We start from the raw sequence: 23125 nt of genomic DNA, 5'->3' as shown, positions 1-23125 counted from the left end.
ATTGTTTCAGACTTTTCAGTAATATTTTACAATAGATAATGCGTACCTTTTAAATTAAAGAAAATCATTTTGCCGGATTTGTTAGTGTTATATTAAAGAATTTAAAATATTAAAATGATAGTAAAGATCATATAATTATTTAAATATTTATGCGTTATTTAAATATTTATTCCGAAACGTTAAGTACTCATCAGTAATGCAGTCTTCCAATTAGGATCAAATAAAAAAATGTCTTAATAAATATTAAATTTTAATCAAATTATTACTTTTGTTTTCCTTTCATTCTGTACAACGTTTTAATTTTTTTTAGCTGATTATAAATCTACATACACGTCATGCAGTGTCAATTATTTAAAACTCGATTCTTTAGATATCATAGTCAAAATATCCAATATTACTGTGGTTATTCACATATTGACAACATTGCGGTACGAACAAAGCGGTAATATTCGAGTAAATTTCATCCTTTTCTGTCCGAAGGCTTTCTCTGTCTGCGCAGTACCCCGCAGTGCCCGCCCATTTCACGAGATCCCTGTTCAACAGTACGATTTAACTCCAGTGTGCACTCTCAAAACATGCATTTAAGATAATTTGCTGTAGGGGAGATTTTTTGTCCGGACCCCAGTATTGCGGGGTCACTTCACACTTTTATGTTTTTTCGCCAGTGTGCACTCTAAAATGTCTTTTCAAATTACCTGCTCCACTAAACTGCTTAAAACAAATTTCACACTTGTACGGCTTTTCGCCAGTTTCTCAAATGTGTTTTCAAAGTACCTGCTTCACTAAATTGCTTTAAACAAATTTCACACTTGTGAGGTTTTTCCCCAGTGTGCACTCTTAAATGTGTTTTCAAATTGTGTGCTTTAGCAAACTGCTTAAAACAAATTTCACACTTATAAGGTTTTTCCCCAGTATGCACTCTCAAATGTGTTTTCAAATCAGTGTTTGTAGTAAACTGCTTAAGACTGATTTCACACTTTTATGGTTTCTCCCCAGTGTGCACTCTCAAATGTGTTTTCAAATTTTCCGATTGTGCAAACTGCTTAAAACAAATTTTACACTTGTACGGCTTTTCGCCAGTGTGCATTCTCAAATGTGTTTTCAAAGTACCTGCTTCACTAAATTGCTTTAAACATATTTCACACTTGTGAGGTTTTTCCCCAGTATGCACTCTCAAATGTGTTTTCAAATTGTGTGCTTTTGCAAACTGCTTAAAACAAATTTGACACTTATAAGGTTTTTCCCCAGTGTGCACTCTCAAATGTGTTTTCAAATCAGTGTTTCTAGTAAACTGCTTAAAACAAATTTCACACTTATAAGGTTTTTCCCCAGTATGCACTCTCAAATGTGTTTTCAAATTTTCCGATTGCGCAAACTGATTAAAACAAATTTCACACTTGTACGGCTTTTCGCCAGGGTGCATTTGCAAATGTGTGTTCAAAGTACCAGCTTCACTAAATTGCTTAAAACAAATTTCACACTTATAATGTTTCTCCCGTGTGCACTCTCCAATGCATTTTCAAAGTACTTGCTTCACTAAATTGTTTAAAACAAATTTCACACTTGTATGGTTTCTCTCCAGTGTGCACTCTCAAATGTGTTGTTAAATTACTTCTATCAGTAAACTGCTTAAAACAAATTTCACATTTGTAAGATCTTCGTCCAGTCGCAACTTTCATATTTTGATTTATTGTTTTTCCTTCATCGTGTGTACCCATATAATTGCCATCGTAAGATGAATGTCCAATTAGTGTCTCCATAATTTCCATTTTAGTTTCTCCTTGTTGAAGATAACCTGAAATACAAACTAACTATAATATAAATACTTGAGAATAAGGGAAAATGAATACAAAAACAAATAAATGGTATAACTAAATTAAAGCATAATAAAATTTGAGGCAGAAGAAGTGTAGTAAATTATGTAAATGTTTTTATAAGCCTGTGTATGGTTATTCCGGATTGAGGAATAGCGTGGTTGTGAGTCTGAGCGTAATTATTAATACGCTGATTCCGTATTGAGGTATAGCGTGATTGCTTATTGTATTATACTAACATTGATATTGCATTTTTGATAATACAGTTTATCATTATTTATATACTTACTATACCTGATATAACCTTGCAAACATTAGGTATTCGCAACCACTTTTCCGATAAAACATGTTAGAAATGCCCTGTGGCACGAAAAATACAATTTCGTTTTTCTTTTACAGACATCCGCCAAGGGGACTTTCTTCGGGGGCGGAACGAAGAGCAGAATATTGTTTTATTTCATTATTTTTGATTTTACTTTGTAGCGAAAGAATAAGAATGTATTTATTTTAATTGAACCTGCGTTTTACTAAGTCTGTTGTCCATAAAACAACTGCCCGTTATAACCTTATAAATTCATGGAGTGCCACCGCATGAGTGTGGAAACGATTTATTATATTCTTGAAGGAATAAAAGACCACAGATCCGGCCAACTTAAATATTAACATATATCATAGAAATAGGTTGAATGCTCGAATATACGGAATTTTTAGGAATAAAAGGCAGATTTCGAGCATATAGTTTAATCAAATCTTGCCCAAGTATACTTTCGCTAACTTAGCATCATCAGGGGCATTTCGTCAAAACAGGAAGATATCCCACCCAGAAAAATGTAGATAGCATTTGTACGGCAAGAAATTAGGTAATTTAAAGACTTATAAATAACATTAAACACACACTAGACGAAGCACAAACATCAAAAATTAGTCAAAATTTGCCAAGATGTAGTATCCAGCTTTTGACTAATTTTTGATCTGTTTGTCCTTCGTCCAGTGTGTGTTTAATGTTATTTATAAGTATAGTTGAAAGAGTGATAAGTTTGTACACACTTGAATGAATAAGGGAAAATGAAAATGTATGTTAAAGTGTGTAAATAATTTATTTCTTTAGCTGAGCGCTTTCGATATAAACGTCATCATCCGAGCTAATGCTAAAATAAAAAAAGAGATCTTGTAAAAAAAAGAAGTACAAAACTCTTTTTTTACTTACGTCAATTACTAAAAAAGTACCGCTACATAGAGGTGTAAACAAGTGCATCTTATGAATGTAAATATGATTTTTAGATTTTAAATGCTATCTTCTTTGTCCTCCGTACAACACCAAACAGTAAAAACAGAAAAAACGGCCACATACACGTTGCACAAAAACATAAAAACTCTTTTCATGGTACGGGTGTAGATATCACCCTATTGGCCTAGTAACAACAGCTGACTGACAAGGTCAGATATTCAAATCTGCTTTTATCTGTTATTGCTGACATTAAAATATGAATATTTTAAACATATTGAAAGGAAAATTGAAAATTTTTACAATGAAATTGATAAGGAAATGTACCTTAGATGTTTGTACTAATCAACTATTAAATTAATTGATAACATGCTTGATTTTGAGACTAATTGGCCCAACTTACATACACACCGTGTTAAGTTAAAAAAATTAAAAAAGTATATAAAAGGCCCCGTCTCACCATCAAATAATTTGATCAAACTTGACAGTTAGTGACACAAAGTGACAGTTAGTGACGTCACATCCTGAGTGTTCATTGTGGATAATAATGAAAAATTTTAATTTTAAATAAAGTACAAACAAGTTAGACAACTCAATACAAAAAATTTGATCAAACTAGACTGATAGTGAGAGCACAGATTTTTAGAATTTCAAAAAAACTGCAATTGTGACGTCACTTTGACGTACTTCCTCAAGTACGTCAAGTTTGCTCAAACTGTTTGATCAAATTATTTGATGGTGAGACGCGGCCTTTAAACAGAAAGTAATGAGAAAGATCAATTTTGATTGTGAGTTCTCAAATTCAATATTCAGATGTTAGCTTGTTGAAATTATAGATTAAGATATTATATTGTTGTTATTTATCATCTTTTTGTCAATTATGTAAGTCATTGAAATGACCTTGACTCGGTGTATGGATATTTTATTAAGTTGAATCCCTAACGTTTATGTAGAAATATTAAATGATTTTAATAAATGTTATGATGTTAAAATGGGTATATTCAGTTTCTATTGTTGTAAGACGTTGATGACAAAATAGTAGGATAGTGTTGGGTGGAATTCAATTTTTAACAAAATAGTTTCGAACACTTTTGTTGTTAGGTTATATAAAGTTATAAAATTAAATTTTGAATGTATATACAATAGTTTTTATATATATGTATGTATATAAAATATTGCAAGAGGTCACTACTCAACTGTCTCCCACAGATACTTGAATAGAGGTTTATAATTACAATTCAAATTGATCTGAGTATTAACACAAAAATCAGGATTAGACTTCATCTCTCTAGAAATCTCCAGGTCCTCCAACAAATTCATTAATCTATAGTTTTTAGATGGGATGTTATGCAATATTTGGCTGTCTTTAGTAGGAGAGAAGGAATGATTGGTAGATTTAACATGATATCCAAAGTTTGATTTTTCTGGAGTTCTGACATGCTCCTTGATTCTCTGAGAAAGGGTTCTCATTGTCCTTCCTACATAGGTGGTACTACACTCACCACATGATAGCTTGTATATGCCACTCTTATTTAATTTATCTATTTTGTCTTTGGTTTTACTAAACAGTGATTTGATGGAATTTTTAGTTTTAAATGAAATTTTGAGGTTCTCAACTTTATTTGATATTACACTTGACAGTTTATCTGAAATTGGTCCCAAATAGGAAATATATCTGTAAATGCAGTTTTTGGAAGTTTGTTCATCTGTTTTAAAGGCTTGATTTAATTTTATTTTGAGCAATTTCTTTCTTATAATGTTGTCTATTATCAAAGGAGAGTAACCATTGTTGACTGCTAACTGTTTTAGTATAGAAACTTCATTATTGTAGTTGTCTTTGGACATAGGGATGTTCAACAGTCTATGTCCCACTTAGCTTCCATTCGTCGTGGTAGTCAGACGTGCGTAGGAAAGAAGCTTGTTTTTTAAAACCGGTGTCTATAAATTAGATATTTAAATAAATATTTTGTGAACTTTAAAAGTAAATTAATTACACCAAATAAAAAGGCGAAATCGGAATAAAAACATTAAAAAGTTATGAGTGCAGTTAGCGGGGGCGACGCCCCCGATAAAAATGTTTTAGAAACCCAAATGGATACAGAACATGCAACATCTTCAAAGGAGGAGCTGTTAGGATTTCAAAATCTTGTTCCAGTTACACAGATAAGTACCACAAAACTTGTTAATAATAAACCCATTATCGATAATGACTTTGCTAATGTACACACTTCAATAACAAATAACATAAACAAAGAAGTAGGAACAAAAAGGGAGGAATTTCTTTACCGACAAAACGACCTAGGACCTTTTTACGCGTATTTAGAAAATAATTCACCCGATTTTAAAGGCAGATTAAACGCGTTAAGGATAGGTGACATTATTATCACAAATTTTAAAGAAATTGATGAAAACATTGTAAGCATTGACGCAGTAGGAAGAAATAAAATACGTATAAAATTTAAAGATTATAAATTGGCTAACTATATCATATCTAAAAAAATGAAGCAATATTTATAAAAAATAATCTAGACATATACATTCCTAAGTTTCTTTTAGTTAGACAGGGCGTAATAAATGATATTTCCACAGAATTTTCAGTAGAGTATGTTATAAAACAGAATAAAAATGTACGATTTACACTGTAAATTTGAAGTCCTTCAAGTCACAAGATTAAATCGAAGGCAAGTAGATGAAAACGGTACTCATTACATTCCAACAAAAACATGCGTAGTTAGTTTTAAGTCACAAGTGCTACCAAAATATATAACAATCAACAAGGTACTAAAGGAAGTCGAACCATACAAACAAAAGGTGCTATTATGCTTTAATTGTCTTCGATTTGGACATACAGGTGGGCAGTGTAAGAGCAAGGCTAGGTGCGATAAATGTCAAGAATCCCACAACTCAAAAGAATGTAAAAAGACCGATCTCACTCCAAAATGTTTTAACTGTTCGGGGGATCATTTTACTACAAATTTAAGCGCGTGTCAAGAATTTCAGCGTCAAAAACTTATTAAAGACGCTATGTCTTCCAATAATATTAGTTATCTAGACGCAAACCAACAGTTCCCCAGAAACTCCTATGCAAAAGTAACATCCATAAATACGGAACAAACTACAAACCTCTCCTGCCTCAAAACTTTCCCTCCATTAAATCCCAATAATTATACACCCACCCAATTCCCATCAAATCCAATTAACAAAATGTCAACTAATAATATATTCTACAATAATAATTCAAATAGTACAAATTCTCGAACATTCAAAAGACAGAGACCAAATAGTCCAGATCCAACATTAATTTTGCATAATGAAATTATATCTTCCCCTAGATCTCAATTACCTACGGGAGGAATATTAGACAGCATTAACTATAAGGGAAATATTAATAATAATCCAGTTGCATCTCCTTCAGACTTGAGCACGATAAATTCAATATTAGAATTAGTTATAGAAATTGTCACAAAAGTTTTAGTAACAAAAAGTATAAATATAAATAAGGAAGAACTCGAAAACTTAGTCAAATTAACTATAAATGGAAACACGTCATCACATTCTCAGACCTCAACCATGCAATAAATATTCTTCAATGGAACTGCCGTTCGGCAGTTTCTAATAAAAATAACTTAGAATATCTACTAGATAGGGGCAACTACTCCGTTGCACTTCTATCGGAAACATGGTTTAAAGCAGAAAAATACTATAATTTTAAAGGCTTCAAAAATATTCGCTGTGACCGGGACGACGGGTACGGCGGCTCTGCCATTTTATTAAAATCAGACTTAATATACCAAGAAGTCTCAATTCCAACTACAATCAACTTTGAGCATACTTGTATCTCGGTAAATTTTCCATATATACATAAAAAAATTTACTTTGTTTCAGTATACCTTAAACCGAGAACTAGAATATCATTACAACAGTGGATTAACTTTTTGGAACAAATTCCAAAACCATTCATAATTGGGGGCGACTTTAACGCACATAGTTTGGCATGGAACTATGGATATGACGATATCTATGGCAAGATTTTTTTGGAAGCTATCGAACAATGCAACCTAGTAATTATAAACGACGGATCACCTACATTAGCAAACAATAAGAAGTCAGCTGTAGACTTGACCCTCTGTACACAGGATCTGACACAACTAATTACGTGGTGTACTTTAGAAGAACCTTATGGCTCTAATCACTTACCAATACACATACAATTTGGAAGGAATATCCCACCTGCGCAAATTAAACAGACAAAACATAATATATGGAGACTCAAGGCTGCTAATTGGGATGTATACACCGCTACCCTTGAAACAACAGAACCAAAATCATCACTAATGGGCATTATCGACAATATTAACAAAGCTGCCGACAAAGCAATTCCGTTACGAAAATCAAACGCACAAAAGAGAAATCATTGCTCAAAGGACTGGTGGAACGAAACCTGTAACATAGCTGCTAAAGCAAGAAAACAAGCTTTCTTAACCTACACACAGGCTCCAAATCTTAATAATCTAACAGAATATAAAAGACTTGATGCAGTAGCTAAAAAAACTTTTAAAGAAACTAAGAAAAAAAGTTGGATAAATTACTGCCAAAATCTAAATCAAAATACACCAATTAAAGAAGTGTGGAACAAAGTAAACCGATATAAAAACCGAAAACAAGCGAATAAACCCCTAATGGACCCCAAAGAAGACTGGATAAGCGAATTCCACACAAAAATCTCACCTCCATGGGTCGAAAACAACATTACTCAACAAATAGCTACTGTAAATAGGAACACTTTTCCTACAATCGTTATTTCAATTATGGGAACTCGATCATTGCATTAAATCAACAAATAATAAATCTCCCGGGGCGGATAACATTTCATACAATATGTTGCATAAAATGCCCTTAGACCATAAGAAAGCCCTGTTGGAATTGTTCAATTCGATTTGGATAAATAGGATTCCTTTTCCACCGATGTGGAAAGAATACATCATAGTGTATAAAATAAGGGAAACACCAAATAGCGATAAAGGTAATTTATTGATGGAACCGACACTAGGATAAATTTGTACCCCGGGAGAACTTTGAATACTGACTGGTACGCGCTTAGTTGAAGACTGATGACTACTGAAGAATACTCTAATTGAAGTTACATCTTGACTGCAGGAGTTGATTCTTGAGAATGATTCTAAATGTGTATTCTTTATCAGCGGTGGCACTTAGTATTGGGGCCAAGCCACGCGTCGAGTATATTTACAAATATTGAGAACAAAGAAATATATTTGATCATCAAATTAAATAATGCAATTGCCCGAATTATTGTTTACAATTTACAATTCGTGAACTAAATTAGAAACCCGTACATGTATTATACCATAACAAATTGGCTCATGTCATATACGGAGTGATAAAAATATACTGTTCAATATCGGATATGAATAATGAATGTTTGATATTGGACAATAGTACCCATCAAAAAACCTGGAAAACAGAATGGAAATGCAGATTCATATAGACCCATAGCTTTATCATCGTGTATATTTAAAACCATGGAAAGAATGATAAAGAACAGGCTTGAATATTGGCTAGAAAATGAAAAAATATTACCTGGCTCACAATATGCTTTTAGAAAGGGAAGATCTTCCTTGGAACCCCTAACGATACTAGTAAATGGCATCTATCTAGGATTCACACACAAATACAGCACTTTGGCCACATTTTTGGATATAACTTCAGCATATGATAATGTTCAAATAAATATACTAGAAGAGAAGCTCATCAATATTGGTCTACCAACCTCGTTTGCCAACTTCATAAAATCAGCTTACTCTAATCGATCAGTTTCCTTAAAGATAAATCAAGAAATTTCGGAATCAAGAATATGTAGATCTGGATTACAAGGTAGTATCCTGAGCCCAATCCTCTACAGCCTGTACACAATGGATATAGAAAATGTTATATCACAAAAGTCTAAAATTATTCAATACGCTGATGATGTTGTTATTTACACCAGTAGCAAATCAGAGGACAAATGTATAGAAAATATTAACACTGAATTTATAAAAATCCAAAAATACCTAGACAACATGGGACTTTCCATATCCGAGTCCAAAACCAATATATGTATTTTCTCTAGAAACAGAAACAACTATCAAAGACAATTAACAATAGGAAAATATAAACTCTGTATTAGTAACTCTGTAAAATATCTTGGTCTGCATCTAGATAGAAAACTATTATGGAAGGACTGTATCCACCAAATTATCAAAAAAACAAGTAATTCTATAAATATCCTAAGATCGTTTTGTAGAGCAAAGTGGGGAGCAGACCCAAACACGGCTTTACTATTCTACAAAACAATGGTACGATCAATAATGGATTATGGAAGTCAACTCTATGGAACAGCAGCAGATACACATCTAAATAAAATCGAGATACAACAAAATAAATGCTTAAGAGTTTGCCTGGGATATCTTAAGTCAACGCCCATAAACATTATACAAGCTGAAGCCGTGGAACCTCCTCTTAAACTAAGAAGACAACTATTGAGCAGAAAATTCATGATAAAAACCATTTCAAAAAGTTCAAGTTTTGACCCATAGATACTGGCACTTCAAGAAAACCCCCCTCATAGTAGAAACTTTCGCAGAAATAGCTGACATTACAGATATACTCTATTCCAACCAACTCCCTACAGTTTTAATTTACTCACCTGAACAAATTTTTTCACGTGAAATTAGAACCTACTATTTTGAAAGTGAAGAAGTAGCAAGTATCAATCAAACAAAGTTCAACGAAACAAAAAACAAATACTGGCCAAACTATGATTCTATATTCACTGATGGATCAAAGTCAAAAGAATATACCAGTTGTGCCTTTTACCATTTTGAGGAAAATACTGACAAAAAATTTATTTTACCAAAGGAAGCTTCCATATACACTGCAGAACTAACAGCAATAGTGCAAGCTATGAAATACGTACTCGGCTCTAACCACGACAAATTTATAATATGTACGGACAGCAAAAGTGCAGTAGATAAACTTAAAAATGTTAAAATAAATAGATCAGTTAATCATATTGAAGCAAAAATCCTGTATTTACATAATGAGATACACATCAAGAATAAAGTCGTCATATATCTATGGGTAAAGGGACAAGGAGGCATAACAGGTAATGAAATGGTGGATGCCTTAGCAAAAACAGCTTCAACATCAGGAGAAGAACTAAATCTTAAACTACCCCCGTCCGATTTATTCTTAAATCAAAGGAACAAAATAAATGAGATGTGGCAAAACCTATACAGTGCATCAACAACCGGAACAAACTTTTGTAAACACCAGCCAAGGATCCCCAGAAAACCAGGGTTTCACAAAATACCAAACAGAAACTTTGTCGCCACAATAAATCGAATACGTGCAAACCATGCACTAACACCTTATTATAAGCACAAAATAAAAATTACAGACGATCCACTGTGTAGTTGTGGTAAAATGGGTACATTGGTACATGTTTTACTTGAATGTCCAATAAATATTGTAAACATTAATAATCTATATAAAAACTTAATTCACTACAAGATAAACCTTCCAATAGACCTAAATTGTATTATTTTTTCAGGAAATAATAATATACTTTATGTACTTCATCAACACATCATAAACTGTAAACTAAAATTGTAAAATTACTAACCAATTTTGTAAGCAATTCTGCAAAACAAACTAAATGTAAAGCATTAAAGGAAAAAAAAGGTGAATACAAAAAAAAAAAATAAAAAAAATAAACCAATTAAAAAAAACAAAAAAAAGAAAACAAAAAAAAAAAATAATAAAAACATACACACAAAGATGGCTAAAACCTCCGCGGCGTTGAACCGGGTTGATGCTCTAGCGCGGAAGGAAAAAAAAATAAACACCTTACACTTTACTAATGCTACATATTACTAACAAAACAAATGAATACATCATGCTCAAGTTTGATACTATGAAACAATTTACACAAACTATTTATACAATCTAACATAGTCTGGCTAATTGGTTCTCACCGCCATAAATTCCACAGAAAAAAAAACAGTCTGTATGTAACAGTGAAAAGCTGACATTTTTTATTGGTATGGATGATTAGATGAATTTGGGATGATGTGGTCAGTTTGTGTAGGTTTTCGGAAGATTGAGAATTCCAGTTTAGAAGGTGTCTTTACAATAGTTAGATCTAGGAAGTTAATACTGTTGTTGGTTTCAGTCTCTAGTGTAAATTTGATAGATGGGTGTAGCCAGTGTTTCCCAAACTTATCTAAAGCGCGACCCCTTTTTGTTAAAAAAATTGTTCACGACCCCCTACTCATCACCCAAACCAAAATAGCGACAAAAATAGCGTGCCTAATTTACAACTGATGGTTTCTCAAATTTTATTTTACTTTACTGTTTAAATTCAAACTAAATACATTTAAAAAATTCAACAATTATTTTAATAATTGCGATCTGTCCAACTAGTACACTAGTAGTACTTCTGCCAGACTAGCATTTACAATAAAAATAAATAATAAAAAGTCGACTGCACATTGTACACCGCGACATCTTTGTGTCTACATCGCAATACTTTTCCATGATATTCGCGAAGGCTCTACTCCTTACTTCGCTACTAGATGGCACTCTGGAACGTTCTCGTAGCCTCGTTTTGGCTTTATATAAGCGGCGATGTGCAATGAGACCTCAGTTCGAAACAGCACGTTGTGGCGAATGCAGCGGTATTAAGTAATGAGTAAATATTTTGCGACTTACGTATTCCCGTTTACGTATTTACGTCTACGATAAATTACAAATTATGGATAAATTTTTAAAAAGAAGTGCAGAACCATCTACGTCTGAAAGTGGCAGTAATAAAAAGAAAAACAGACTTTACAGTGATGAATATCTTAAATATGGTTTTACCATTATTTCCAATAAACCACAATGTGTTATTTGTGGAGAAGTATTGTCAAACGAAAGCATGAAGCCATCAAAGTTACTTCGACATTTAAATAGCAAACATCCAGATAAAAAGACAAACCCCTAGAATTCTTTGAAAGAAAGCTGAACGTCCTTCACAAACAGCAAGATACTTTTCAATTGGCAACCACTACTAACGAAAAAGCATTATTAGCAAGTTATAAAGTTGCTTATCGCGTTGCCAAAACTAGTAATCCGCACACAATTGCTGAAAATCTGATTTTGCCAGCAGCTGTTGAAATGGTACATATAATGATTGGTGAAAAAGAGTCTGCAAAGTTAAAAACAATACCTCTGTCAAATAATACTATCCAAAGAAGAATTAGTGATATGGCAGAAGATATTCAAGCGCAAGTTGTGGAAAATCTTAATAAATGCACGTACTTCTCTCTTCAAATGGACGAATCCACGGATATATCTAACTGTGCCCAATTTATTACGTTTGTAAGATATGATACAAATAATGGCATTCAAGAAGATATTTTATTTTGTTCCCCATTGGAGACCAATACCACTGGAAAATGTTTATTCGACAGTTTTGTGAAACGCACAAGTAAATATGTTATTGACTGGGGAAAATGTATTGCTATATGCACAGATGGCGCTAAAGCTATGACAGGACATCAATCTGGTCTTGTCGTCAGATTACAAGAAATAATGCCTAATGCCACATGGAGACATTGTTTTTTTACATCGAGAAGCTCTGGCGTCAAAAGCTTTACCTCCTGAAATGGACTGTGTTATGAAATCCATCATTAAAGTTGTAAATTCCATTAAAGGAAAAGCTTTACAGACCCGTATTTTTCGAAAAATCTGCGAAGACATGGGTGCTATATTTCAAAATCTTCTTTATCACACCGAAGTAAGGTGGCTTTCAAGGGGCAACGTCTTAAAAAGAGTATTTGACTTAAGAGCAGAGCTTTTAATGTATTTGAAAGATGAGAAGTCCCCATATGAAAATCAATTTTCCGATCCTATTTGGCTTTTGAAACTAGGTTTCCTTGCTGATATATTCGAACAATTAAATATTATGAACAGTAATTTGCAAGGTCGCGACATTAATATAATTACAGCCACAGATAAAATTAAGGGGTTTATAAGAAAAATCGATTTATGGTCAACTTCACTTGGCAAAAAGCAGCTCGATTCATTCCAGTGCGTTCAGGAAATTATAGAAAATGTATGTTACAGTGCTACAAATTTTGAACAAGTTTATGCAGGCATGCAAGTTACTTTGCTTAATTTAAAACAACAGCTGTGTGATTATTTCCCCGAAGAAATTCAAAACAGTTACGACAGTTGCAGATGGATACTGAATCCGTTTTTAGCCGATTCCTTTCAACATGCTGAAATACCAATAAACATGAAAGAACAACTTATTGAAATATCAAGTGATGGAATGTTGAAGCTCCAATTTTTTTCCCAGAACCCGGACGAATTTTGGACCAAAAAGATGCAGGAATACCCTCAGTTGGCGAATGAAGCTGTAAAATGTTTGGTTCCATTTGTAACATCATATTTATGTGAGTTAAGTTTCTCGTCTATGACTGCCATTAAAACAAAAGTGAGAAATCGTCTCGTACTTGAAAACGATATAATTGTGTGTGTCTCAAATACACAGCCTAGATTTGAAAGACTAGTTTCAAAAAAAAAACAGGCGCATGGGTCTCATTAACATTGTAATATTTGACTTTATTTTTTTCTTTTATTTTTAAGGACTTTTAATATTTAGTTTTATGCTTCGTTTGATAATTAATTGTTAATTTTTATTTACGGCTTTATTAAAATAAAAATACATGATTTAACAAAGTAGTGTCTTTGTCTTATTTTGGAAATTTCCGGCGACCCCCCTAGTACCGCCCCACACTTTGGGAAACACTAGACCATTGATCAAAGATAGGATGTGATTGGGTGGGACCTTCATGTTTAAAATATTCATATTTTAATGTCAGCTGTCAAACGTCAACGCAGAACAGATAAAAGCAGATTTGAATATCCGACCTTGTCAGTCAGCTGTTGTTACTAGGCCAAGAATGGATGGGTGATATCTACACCCGTACCATGAAAAAAGTGTTTATGTTTTTGTGCAACGTGTATGTGGCCGTTTTTTGTTTTTACTTTTTGGTGTTGTACGGAGGACAAGGAAGATAGCATTTAAAATCTAAAAATCATATTTACATTCATAAGATGCACTTGTTTACTTGTTGTACATTTCTTGTTTTGTACTTCTTTTTCTTACAAGATCTCTTTTTTTATTTTAGCATTAGCTCGGATGATGACGTTTATGTCGAAAGCGCTCAGCTAAAGAAATACATTATTTACACACTTTGACATACTACATTTTCATTTTCCCTTATTATTTATAAGTCTTTAAATTACCTAATTTCTTGCCGTACAAATGCTATCTACATTTTGCTGGTATATCTTCCTGTTTTGATGAAATGCCCCTGATGATGCTAAGTTAGCGAAAGTATATTTAGGCAAGATTTGATTAAACTATATGCTCGAAATCTGCCTTTTATTCCTATAAATAAACATATATGACTTTTCCTAATAATGCCGTTCCAACGGACTCCCATAAAATGGCTTTAATGTCTCGATTCTGATATGATTTGAGCCTCTAAACCCACAAACGAGGCTAATTTCTCGCCATCATCCATCAATCATCATCGAGCCAAACAACATGTCTCTGTCCATTTGGGTCTCGTTGGAACGAAAAATCAGAACGAAACCAAACACGTTTGATAGGAGTAGCTAGTCAATCCGACATCGGATGTTATCGGGTCGGGCTTTCCCGCTGCAGTGTAGGCACTACGTATTAATACCTTGTGTTTGTTTTCAATCCGACGTCGACCGGACAGTCTCACGATGTCGGATCGGTAAATACGGTTCCAATGTAGGTGTAACCTAAGGCTTTTCTCCACTTTGTAGGTATGTACTCTCAAATGACTTGCCTGGCTATACTGCTTAAACGCTTGTATTTAAGCCCGTGATATAAATACAAAATGCTACTTTAACTACTTTATTATAAAATATCTTATACAGAGATGAGAGATGACCCTCCTTCCATTTTCCGGTTACCTGTCATACGTCACCGTTGACAGTCCAACGTAACGTTGCCAAGCAACTCCGAAACTTACAATTAAATACACATAAAAAACAAATTTTACGCTTATACAGTTTTTCTCCAGTGTGCACTCTCAAATGTGTTTTCAAATGACTTGCTAAAATTAAACTGCTTAAAACAAATTTCACTCTTGTAAGGGTTTTCTCCAGTGTGTACTCACAAATGTGTTTTCAAATTACTTGCTGTAAGAAACTGCTTAAAACAAATTTTACACTTGCACAATTTAACTCCAGTGTGCACACTCTCAAAAAATGCATTTTTAGATAATTTGCTGTAGTAAACCTCTTAAAACAAATTTCACACTTATAGGTTTCTCACCAGTGTGCACTCTCAATGTGTTTTCAAATCAGTATTTGTAGTAAACTGCTTAAAACAAATTTCACACTTATAAGGTTTTTCCCCCGTATGTACTCTCAAATGTGTTTTCAAATTATCTGCTTGGCGAAATTGCTTGAAACAAATTTCACACTTATAAGGTTTCTCACCAGTGTGCACTCTCAAATGTGTTTTCAAATAAGTATCTGTAGTAAACTGCTTAAAACAAATTTCACACTTATAAGGTTTTTCCCCGTATGTACTCTCAAATGTGTTTTCAAATTATCTGCTTGGCGAAACTGCTTGAAACAAATTTCACACTTATAAGGTTTCTCACCAGTGAGCACTCTTAAATGTGTTTTCAAATAAGTATTTGTATTAAACTGCTTAAAACAAATTTCACACTTATCAAGGTTTTTCCCCATTATGCACTCTCAAATGTGATTTCAAATTTTCTGATCGCGTATACTGCTTGAAACAAATTTCACACTTATAAGGTTTCTCCCCAGTGTGCACTGTCAAATGTGTTTTCAAATCAGTGTTTGTAGTAAACTGCTTAAAACAAATTTCACACTTATAAGGTTTCTCCCCAGTGTGCACTCTCAAATGTCTTTTCAAATTACCTGCTTCACTAATTTGTTTAAAAAAAATTTCACACTTGTATGGTTTCTCTCCAGTGTGCACTCTCAAATGTGTTGTTAAATTACTTCTATTAGTACACTGCTTAAAACAAATGGAACACTTGTACGGATTGTCTCCAGTGTGCACTCTTAAATGTCGTTTCAAATGACTGGCTGTAGTAAACTGCTTAAAACAAATTTCACATTTGTAAGATCTTCGTCCAGTCGCAACTTTCATATTTTGATTTATTATTTTTCCTTCATCGTGTGTACCCATATAATTGCCATCGTAAGATGAATGTCCAATTAGTGCCTCCATCATTTCCATTTTAGTTGCTCCTTGTTGGAGATAACCTGAAATACAAACTACCTATAATATAATTATTTGAGAATAAGCAAAAATGAATACAAAAACAAATAAATGGTATAACTAAATTAAAGCATGATAAAATTTGAGGCAGAAGAAGTGTAGTAAATTATGTAAATGTTTTTTATAAGCCTGTGTATGGTTATTCCGGATTGAGGAATAGCGTGGTTGTGAGTCTGAGCGTAATTATTAATACGTTGATTCCGTATTGAGGCACAGCGTCACAGCTTATTGTATTATACTAACATTGATATCGCTTTTTTGAAAATACAGTTTATCATTATTTATATACTTACTATACCTGATATAGCCTTGCAAACACTAGGTATTCTTGACCACTTTTCCGATAAAACATGTTAAAAATGCCCTCTGGCACGAAAAATACAATTTCGTTTTTCTTTTACAGACATCCGTCAAGGGGGCATTCTTCGGGGGCGGAACGAAGAGCAGAATATTGTTTTATTTCGTTATTTTTGATTTTACTTTGTAGCGAAAGAATAAGAATGTATTTATTTTAGTTGAACCTCTGTTTTACTGAGTCTGTTGTCCATAAAACAACTGCCCGTTATACCCTTATAAATTCAAGGAGTGCCACCGCATGAGTGTGGAAACGTTTTATTATATTCTTGAAGGAATAAAAGACGACACATATCCGGTTAACTTAAATATTAACATATATGACTTTTCCTAATAATGAATTTCCAACGGACTCCCATAAAATGGATTTAATGTCTCGATTCTGATATGATTTGAGCCTCTAATCCCACAAACGAGGCTCATTTCTCGCCATCAATCAACCATTATCGAGCAAAACAACATGTCTCTGTCCATTTCTGCCATTTGGGTCTCGTTGGAACGAAAAATCAGAATGAAACCAAACACGTTTGATAGGAGAAGCTAGTCAATCCGACATCGGATGTTATCGGATCGGGTTTCCCACTGGTAGGCACTACGTATTAATACCTCGAGTTTGTTTTCAACCCGACGTCGACCGGACGGTCTCACGATGTCGGATCGAGGGAAATACGGTTCCAATGTAAGTGTAACCTTAGGCTTTTCTCCAGTTTGTAGGTATGTACTCTCAAATGACTTGCCTGGCTATACTGCTTAAAACTTGCTTAAACGCTTGTATTTAAGCCCGTGATATAAATACAAAATGCTACTTTAACTACTTTATTATAAAATATCTTATATAGAGATGAGAGATGACCCTCCTTCCATTTTCCGGTTACCTGTCATACGTCACCGTTGACAGTCCAAAGTAACGTTGCCAAGCAACTCCGAAACTTACAATTAAATACACATAAAAAAAACTTTACGCTTATACAGTTTTTCTCCAGTGTGCACTCTCAAGTCTGCTTTCAAATGACTTGCTAAAATTAAACTACTTAAAACAAATTTCACTCTTGTAAGGGTTTTCTCCAGTGTGTACTCACAAATGTGTTTTCAAATTACTTGCTGTAAGAAACTGCTTAAAACAAATTTTACACTTGCACAATTTAACTCCAGTGTGCACACTCTCAAAAAATGCATTTTTAGATAATTTCCCGTAGTAAACTTCTTAAAACAAATTTCACACTTTTATGGTATTTCGCCAGAGTGCACTCTCAAATGACTTCAAATTACCTGCTCCACTAAACTGCTTAAAACAAATTTCACACTTGTAAGGTTTTTCGCCAGTATGCACTCTCAAATGCGTGTTCAAATTTTCTGATTGCTTAAACTGCTTAAAACAAATTTCACACTTATAAGGTTTTTCCCCAGTATGCACTCTCAAATGTATTTTCAAATCAGTGTTTGTAGTAAACTGCTTAAGACTGATTTCACACTATTATGGTTTTTCGCCAGTGTGCACTCCCCAATGTCTTTTTAAATTGCCTTCTCTACTAAACAGCTTAAAACAAATTTCACACTTGTAAGGTTTTTCGTCAGTGTGCACTCCCCAATGTCTTTTTAAATTGCCTTCTCTACTAAACAGCTTAAAACAAATTTCACACTTATAAGGTTCTTCCCTCGTATGTGCTCTCAAATGTGTTTTCAAATTATCTGCTTGGCGAAACTGCTTGAAACAAATTTCACACTTATAAGGTTTTTCACCAGTGTGCACTCTCAAATGTGTTTTCAAATAAGTATTTTTAGTAAACTGCTTAAAACAAATTTCACACTTATAGGGTTTTTCCCCATTATGCACTCTCAAATGTGTTTTCAAATTTTCTGATCGCGTATACTGCTTAAAACAAATTTCACACTTGTAAGGTTTTACGCCAGTGTGCATTCTCCAATGTGTTTTCAAATCACCTTTTGTAGTAAACTGCTTAAAACAAATTTCACACTTATAAGGTTTTTCCCCAGTGTGTACTCTCAAATGTCTTTTCAAAGTACCTGCTTCACTAAATTGCTTAAAACAAATTTCACACTTGTAAGGTTTTACGCCAGTGTGCATTCTCCAATGTGTTTTCAAATCACCTTTTGTAGTAAACTGCTTAAAACAAATTTCACACTTATAAGGTTTTTCCCCAGTGTGTACTCTCAAATGTCTTTTCAAAGTACCTGCTTCACTAAATTGCTTAAAACAAATTTCACACTTGTATGGTTTCTCTCCAGTGTGCACTCTCAAATGTGTTGTTAAATTACTTCTATCAGTAAACTGCTTAAAACAAATGGAACACTTGTACGGATTGTCTCCAGTGTGCACTCTTAAATGTCTTTTCAAATTATCTACTCTACTAAACTGCTTAAAACAAATTTCACACTTGTAAGGTGTTTCCCCAGAATGCACTCTCAAATGTATTTTCAATTTTACTGATTGCTTAAACTGCTTAAAGCAAATTTTACACTTATAAGGTTTTTCCCCCGTATGTACTCTCAAATGTGTTTTCAAACTACCTGCTCCACTAAACTGCTTGAAACAAATTTCACACTTATAAGGTTTCTCCCCAGTGTGTACTCTCAAATGTCTTTTCAAATTACCTGTCTCACTAAATTGTTTAAAACAAATTTCACACTTGTATTTCTCTCCAGTGTGCACTCTCAAATGTGTTGTTAAATTACTTCTATCAGTACACCGCTTAAAACAAATTTCACATTTGTAAGATCTTCGTCCAGTCGCAACTTTCATATTTTGATTTATTGTTTTTCCTTCATCGTGTGCACCCATATAATTGCCATCGTAAGATGAATGTCCAATTAGTGTCTCCATAATTTCCATTTTAGTTTCTCCTTGTTGAAGATAACCTGAAATACAAACTACCTATAATATAATTATTTGAGAATAAGCAAAAATGAATACAAAAACAAATAAATGGTATAACTAAATTAAAGCATGATAAAATTTGAGGCAGAAGAAGTGTAGTAAATTATGTAAATATTTTTTATAAGCCTGTGTATGGTTATTCCGGATTGAGGAATAGAGTGGTTGTGAGTCTGAGCGTAATTATTAATACGTTGATTCCGTATTGAGGTACAGCGTCACAGCTTATTGTATTATACTAACATTGATATTGCATTTTTGATAATACAGTTTATCATTATTTATGTACTTACTATACCTGATATAGCCTTGCAAACACTAGGTATTCGCGACCACTTTTCCGATAAAACATGTTAGAAATGCCCTCTGGCACGAAAAATACAATTTCGTTTTTCTTTTACAGACATCCGCCAAGGGGGCTTTCTTCGGGGGCGGAACGAAGAGCAGAATATTGTTTTATTTCATTATTTTTGATTTTACTTTGTAGCGAAAGAATAAGAATGTATTGATTTTAGTTGAACCTCTGTTTTATTGAGTCTGTTGTCCATAAAACAACTGCCCGTTATACCCTTATAAATTCAAGGAGTGCCACCGCATGAGTGTGGAAACGTTTTATTATATTCTTGAAGGAATAAAAGACGACACATATCCGGTTAACTTAAAAATTAAATTATATGACTTTTCCTAATAATGAATTTCCAACGGACTCCCATAAAATGGATTTAATGTCTCGATTCTGATATGATTTGAGCTTCTAATCCCACAAACGAGGCTCATTTCTCGCCATCAATCAACCATTATCGAGCAAAACATGTCTCTGTCCATTTCTGCCATTTGGGTCTCGTCGGAACGAAAAATCGGAATGAAACCAAACACGTTTGATAGGAGAAGCTAGTCAATCCGACGTCGACCGGACGGTCTCACGATGTCGGATCGGGGGAAATACGGTTCCAATGTAAGTGTAACCTATGGCTTTTCTCCAGTTTGTAGGTATGTACTCTCAAATGACTTGCCTGGCTATACTGCTTAAAACTTGCTTAAACGCTTGTATTTAAGCCCGTGATATAAATTCAAAATGCTACTTTAACTACTTTATTATAAAATATCTTATACAGAGATGAGAGATGACCCTCCTTCCATTTTCCGGTTACCTGTCATACGTCACCGTTGACAGTCCAACGTAACGTTGCCAAGCAATTCCGAAACTTACAATTAAATACACATAAAAAACAAATTTTACGCTTATACAGTTTTTCTCCAGTGTGCACTCTCAAATGTGTTTTCAAATGACTTGCTAAAATTAAACTGCTTAAAACAAATTTCACTCTTGTAAGGGTTTTCTCCAGTGTGTACTCACAAATGTGTTTTCAAATTACTTGCTGTAAGAAACTGCTTAAAACAAATTTTACACTTGCACAATTTAACTCCAGTGTGCACAATCTCAAAAAATGCATTTTTAGATAATTTGCTGTAGTAAACTTCTTAAAACAAATTTCACACTTTTATGGTGTTTCGCCAGAGTGCACTCCCCAATGTCTTTTCAAATTACCTTCTCTACTAAACAGCTTAAAACAAATTTCACACTTGTAAGGTTTTTCCCCAGTATGCACTCTCAAATGTGTGTTCAAATTTTCTGATTGCTTAAACTGCTTAAAACAAATTTCACACTTATAAGGTTTTTCCCCCGTATGTACTCTCAAATGTGTTTTCAAATTATCTGCTTGGCGAAACTGCTTGAAACAAATTTCACACTTATAAGGTTTTTCCCCCGTATGTACTCTCAAATGTGTTTTCAAATTATCTGCTTGGCGAAACTGCTTGAAACAAATTTCACACTTATAAGGTTTCTCACCAGTGTGTACTCTCAAATGTGTTTTCAAATAAGTATTTGTAGTAAACTGCTTAAAACAAATTTCACACTTATAGGGTTTTTCCCCATTATGCACTCTCAAATGTGATTTCAAATTTTCTGATCGCGTATACTGCTTGAAACAAATTTCACACTTATAAGGTTTCTCCCCAGTGTGCACTGTCAAATGTGTTTTCAAATTAGTGTTTGTAGTAAACTGCTTAAAACAAATTTCACACTTATAAGGTTTCTCCCCAGTGTGCACTCTCAAATGTCTTTTCAAATTACCTGCTTCACTAAATTGTTTAAAACAAATTTCACACTTTAATGGTTTCTTTCCAGTGTGCACTCTCAAATGTGTTGTTAAATTACTTCTATCAGTAAACTGCTTAAAACAATGTGCAACAACAACATTGTGCGGATTGTCTCCAGTGTGCACTCTTAAATGTTTTTTCAAATTACCTACTCCACTAAACAGCTTAAAACAAATTTCACACTTGTAAGGTGTTTCCCCAGTATGCACTCTCAAATGTATTTTCAAATTTACCGATTGTTTAAACTGCTTAAAGCAAATTTTACACTTATAAGGTTTTTCCCCCGTATGTACTCTCAAATGTGTTTTCAAACTACCTGCTCCACTAAACTGCTTGAAACAAATTTCACACTTATAAGGTTTCTCCCCAGTGTGCACTCTCAAATGTGTTTTCAAATTAGTGTTTGTAGTAAACTGCTTAAAGCAAATTTCACACTTATAAGGTTTTTCCCCAGTATGCACTCTCAAATGTGTTTTCAAATTTTCCGATCGCGTAAACTGCTTAAAACAAATTTCACACTTGTAAGGTTTTTCGCCAGTGTGCATTCTCCAATGTGTTTTCAAATCACTGTTTGTAGTAAACTGCTTAAAACAAATTTCACACTTATAAGGTTTTTCCCCAGTATGCACTCTCAAATGTGTTTTCAAATTTTCCGATCGCGTAAACTGCTTAAAACAAATTTCACACTTGTAAGGTTTCTCTCCAGTGTGCACTCTCAAATGTGTTGTTAAATTACTTCTATCAGTAAACTGCTTATAACAAATAGCACACTTGTACGGATTGTCTCCAGTGTGCACTCTTAAATGTCTTTTAAAATGACTGACTGTAGTAAACTGCTTAAAACAAATTTCACATCTGTAAGATCTTCGTCCAGTCGCAACTTTCATTTTTTGGTTTATTGTTTTTCCTTCATCGTGTGTACCCATATAATTGCTATCGTAATATGAATGTCCAATTAGAGTCTTAATCATTTCCATTTTGTTTTCTTCTTGTTGGAGATAGCCTAAAATACAAACTATCTATAATATGTTGAATAGTTTGCATATTATTATGCGAGTTCATTTTTTTATATGTAATATTGTTGTATATGTTTATTTTTGGATGTAAGAGCTGGCATTCGGATTTTTACTTTATCGTACTATATACGTAGTATAGTATAATAGATAAAGTTATAGGATCGTGCAAAAAAAATTTTTCAGATTTCACTTTTTTTCGACGTTTTGAGTCCCCCTGAGTCTAAAAAGCAAATAAAAAAATTATGTCGGAAG

At 33.5% G+C, this 23125-nt stretch overlaps 1 protein-coding gene and 1 long non-coding RNA gene across 8 annotated transcripts in view; one reads left to right on the top strand and one right to left on the bottom strand.

Annotated features, from left to right (window-relative positions):
• Positions 1-233: 233 nt before the first annotated feature.
• Positions 234-23125, bottom strand: part of LOC126889482 (zinc finger protein 665-like) — a 75273-nt gene continuing 52381 nt past the window's right edge. For 2 of the 7 annotated variants that reach the window (XM_050657815.1, XM_050657817.1), the window contains exon 2: positions 17604-19678. In XM_050657815.1, the coding sequence (XP_050513772.1) occupies positions 18276-19678 (1403 nt within the window). In that variant the 3' untranslated portion in view covers positions 17604-18275. Of the gene's footprint in view, positions 1796-15021; positions 16432-17603; positions 19679-20770; positions 22861-23125 lie in introns of those variants that run through there. The other 5 variants (XM_050657812.1, XM_050657814.1, XM_050657818.1 and 2 more) reach the window with 4 other exon arrangements.
• On the top strand, positions 15708-22206 carry LOC126889488 (uncharacterized). Its single transcript, XR_007700044.1, has 3 exons — positions 15708-15785; positions 21370-21537; positions 22132-22206. It is a non-coding gene; the product is annotated as an uncharacterized LOC126889488 (long non-coding RNA).

This window comes from Diabrotica virgifera, chromosome 8 (assembly GCF_917563875.1).
Source record: "Diabrotica virgifera virgifera chromosome 8, PGI_DIABVI_V3a".
NCBI lineage: Eukaryota > Metazoa > Arthropoda > Insecta > Coleoptera > Chrysomelidae > Diabrotica > Diabrotica virgifera.
Note: the sequence above shows the minus strand (reverse complement) of the source record. Positions and strands in the feature narration are given on the sequence as shown.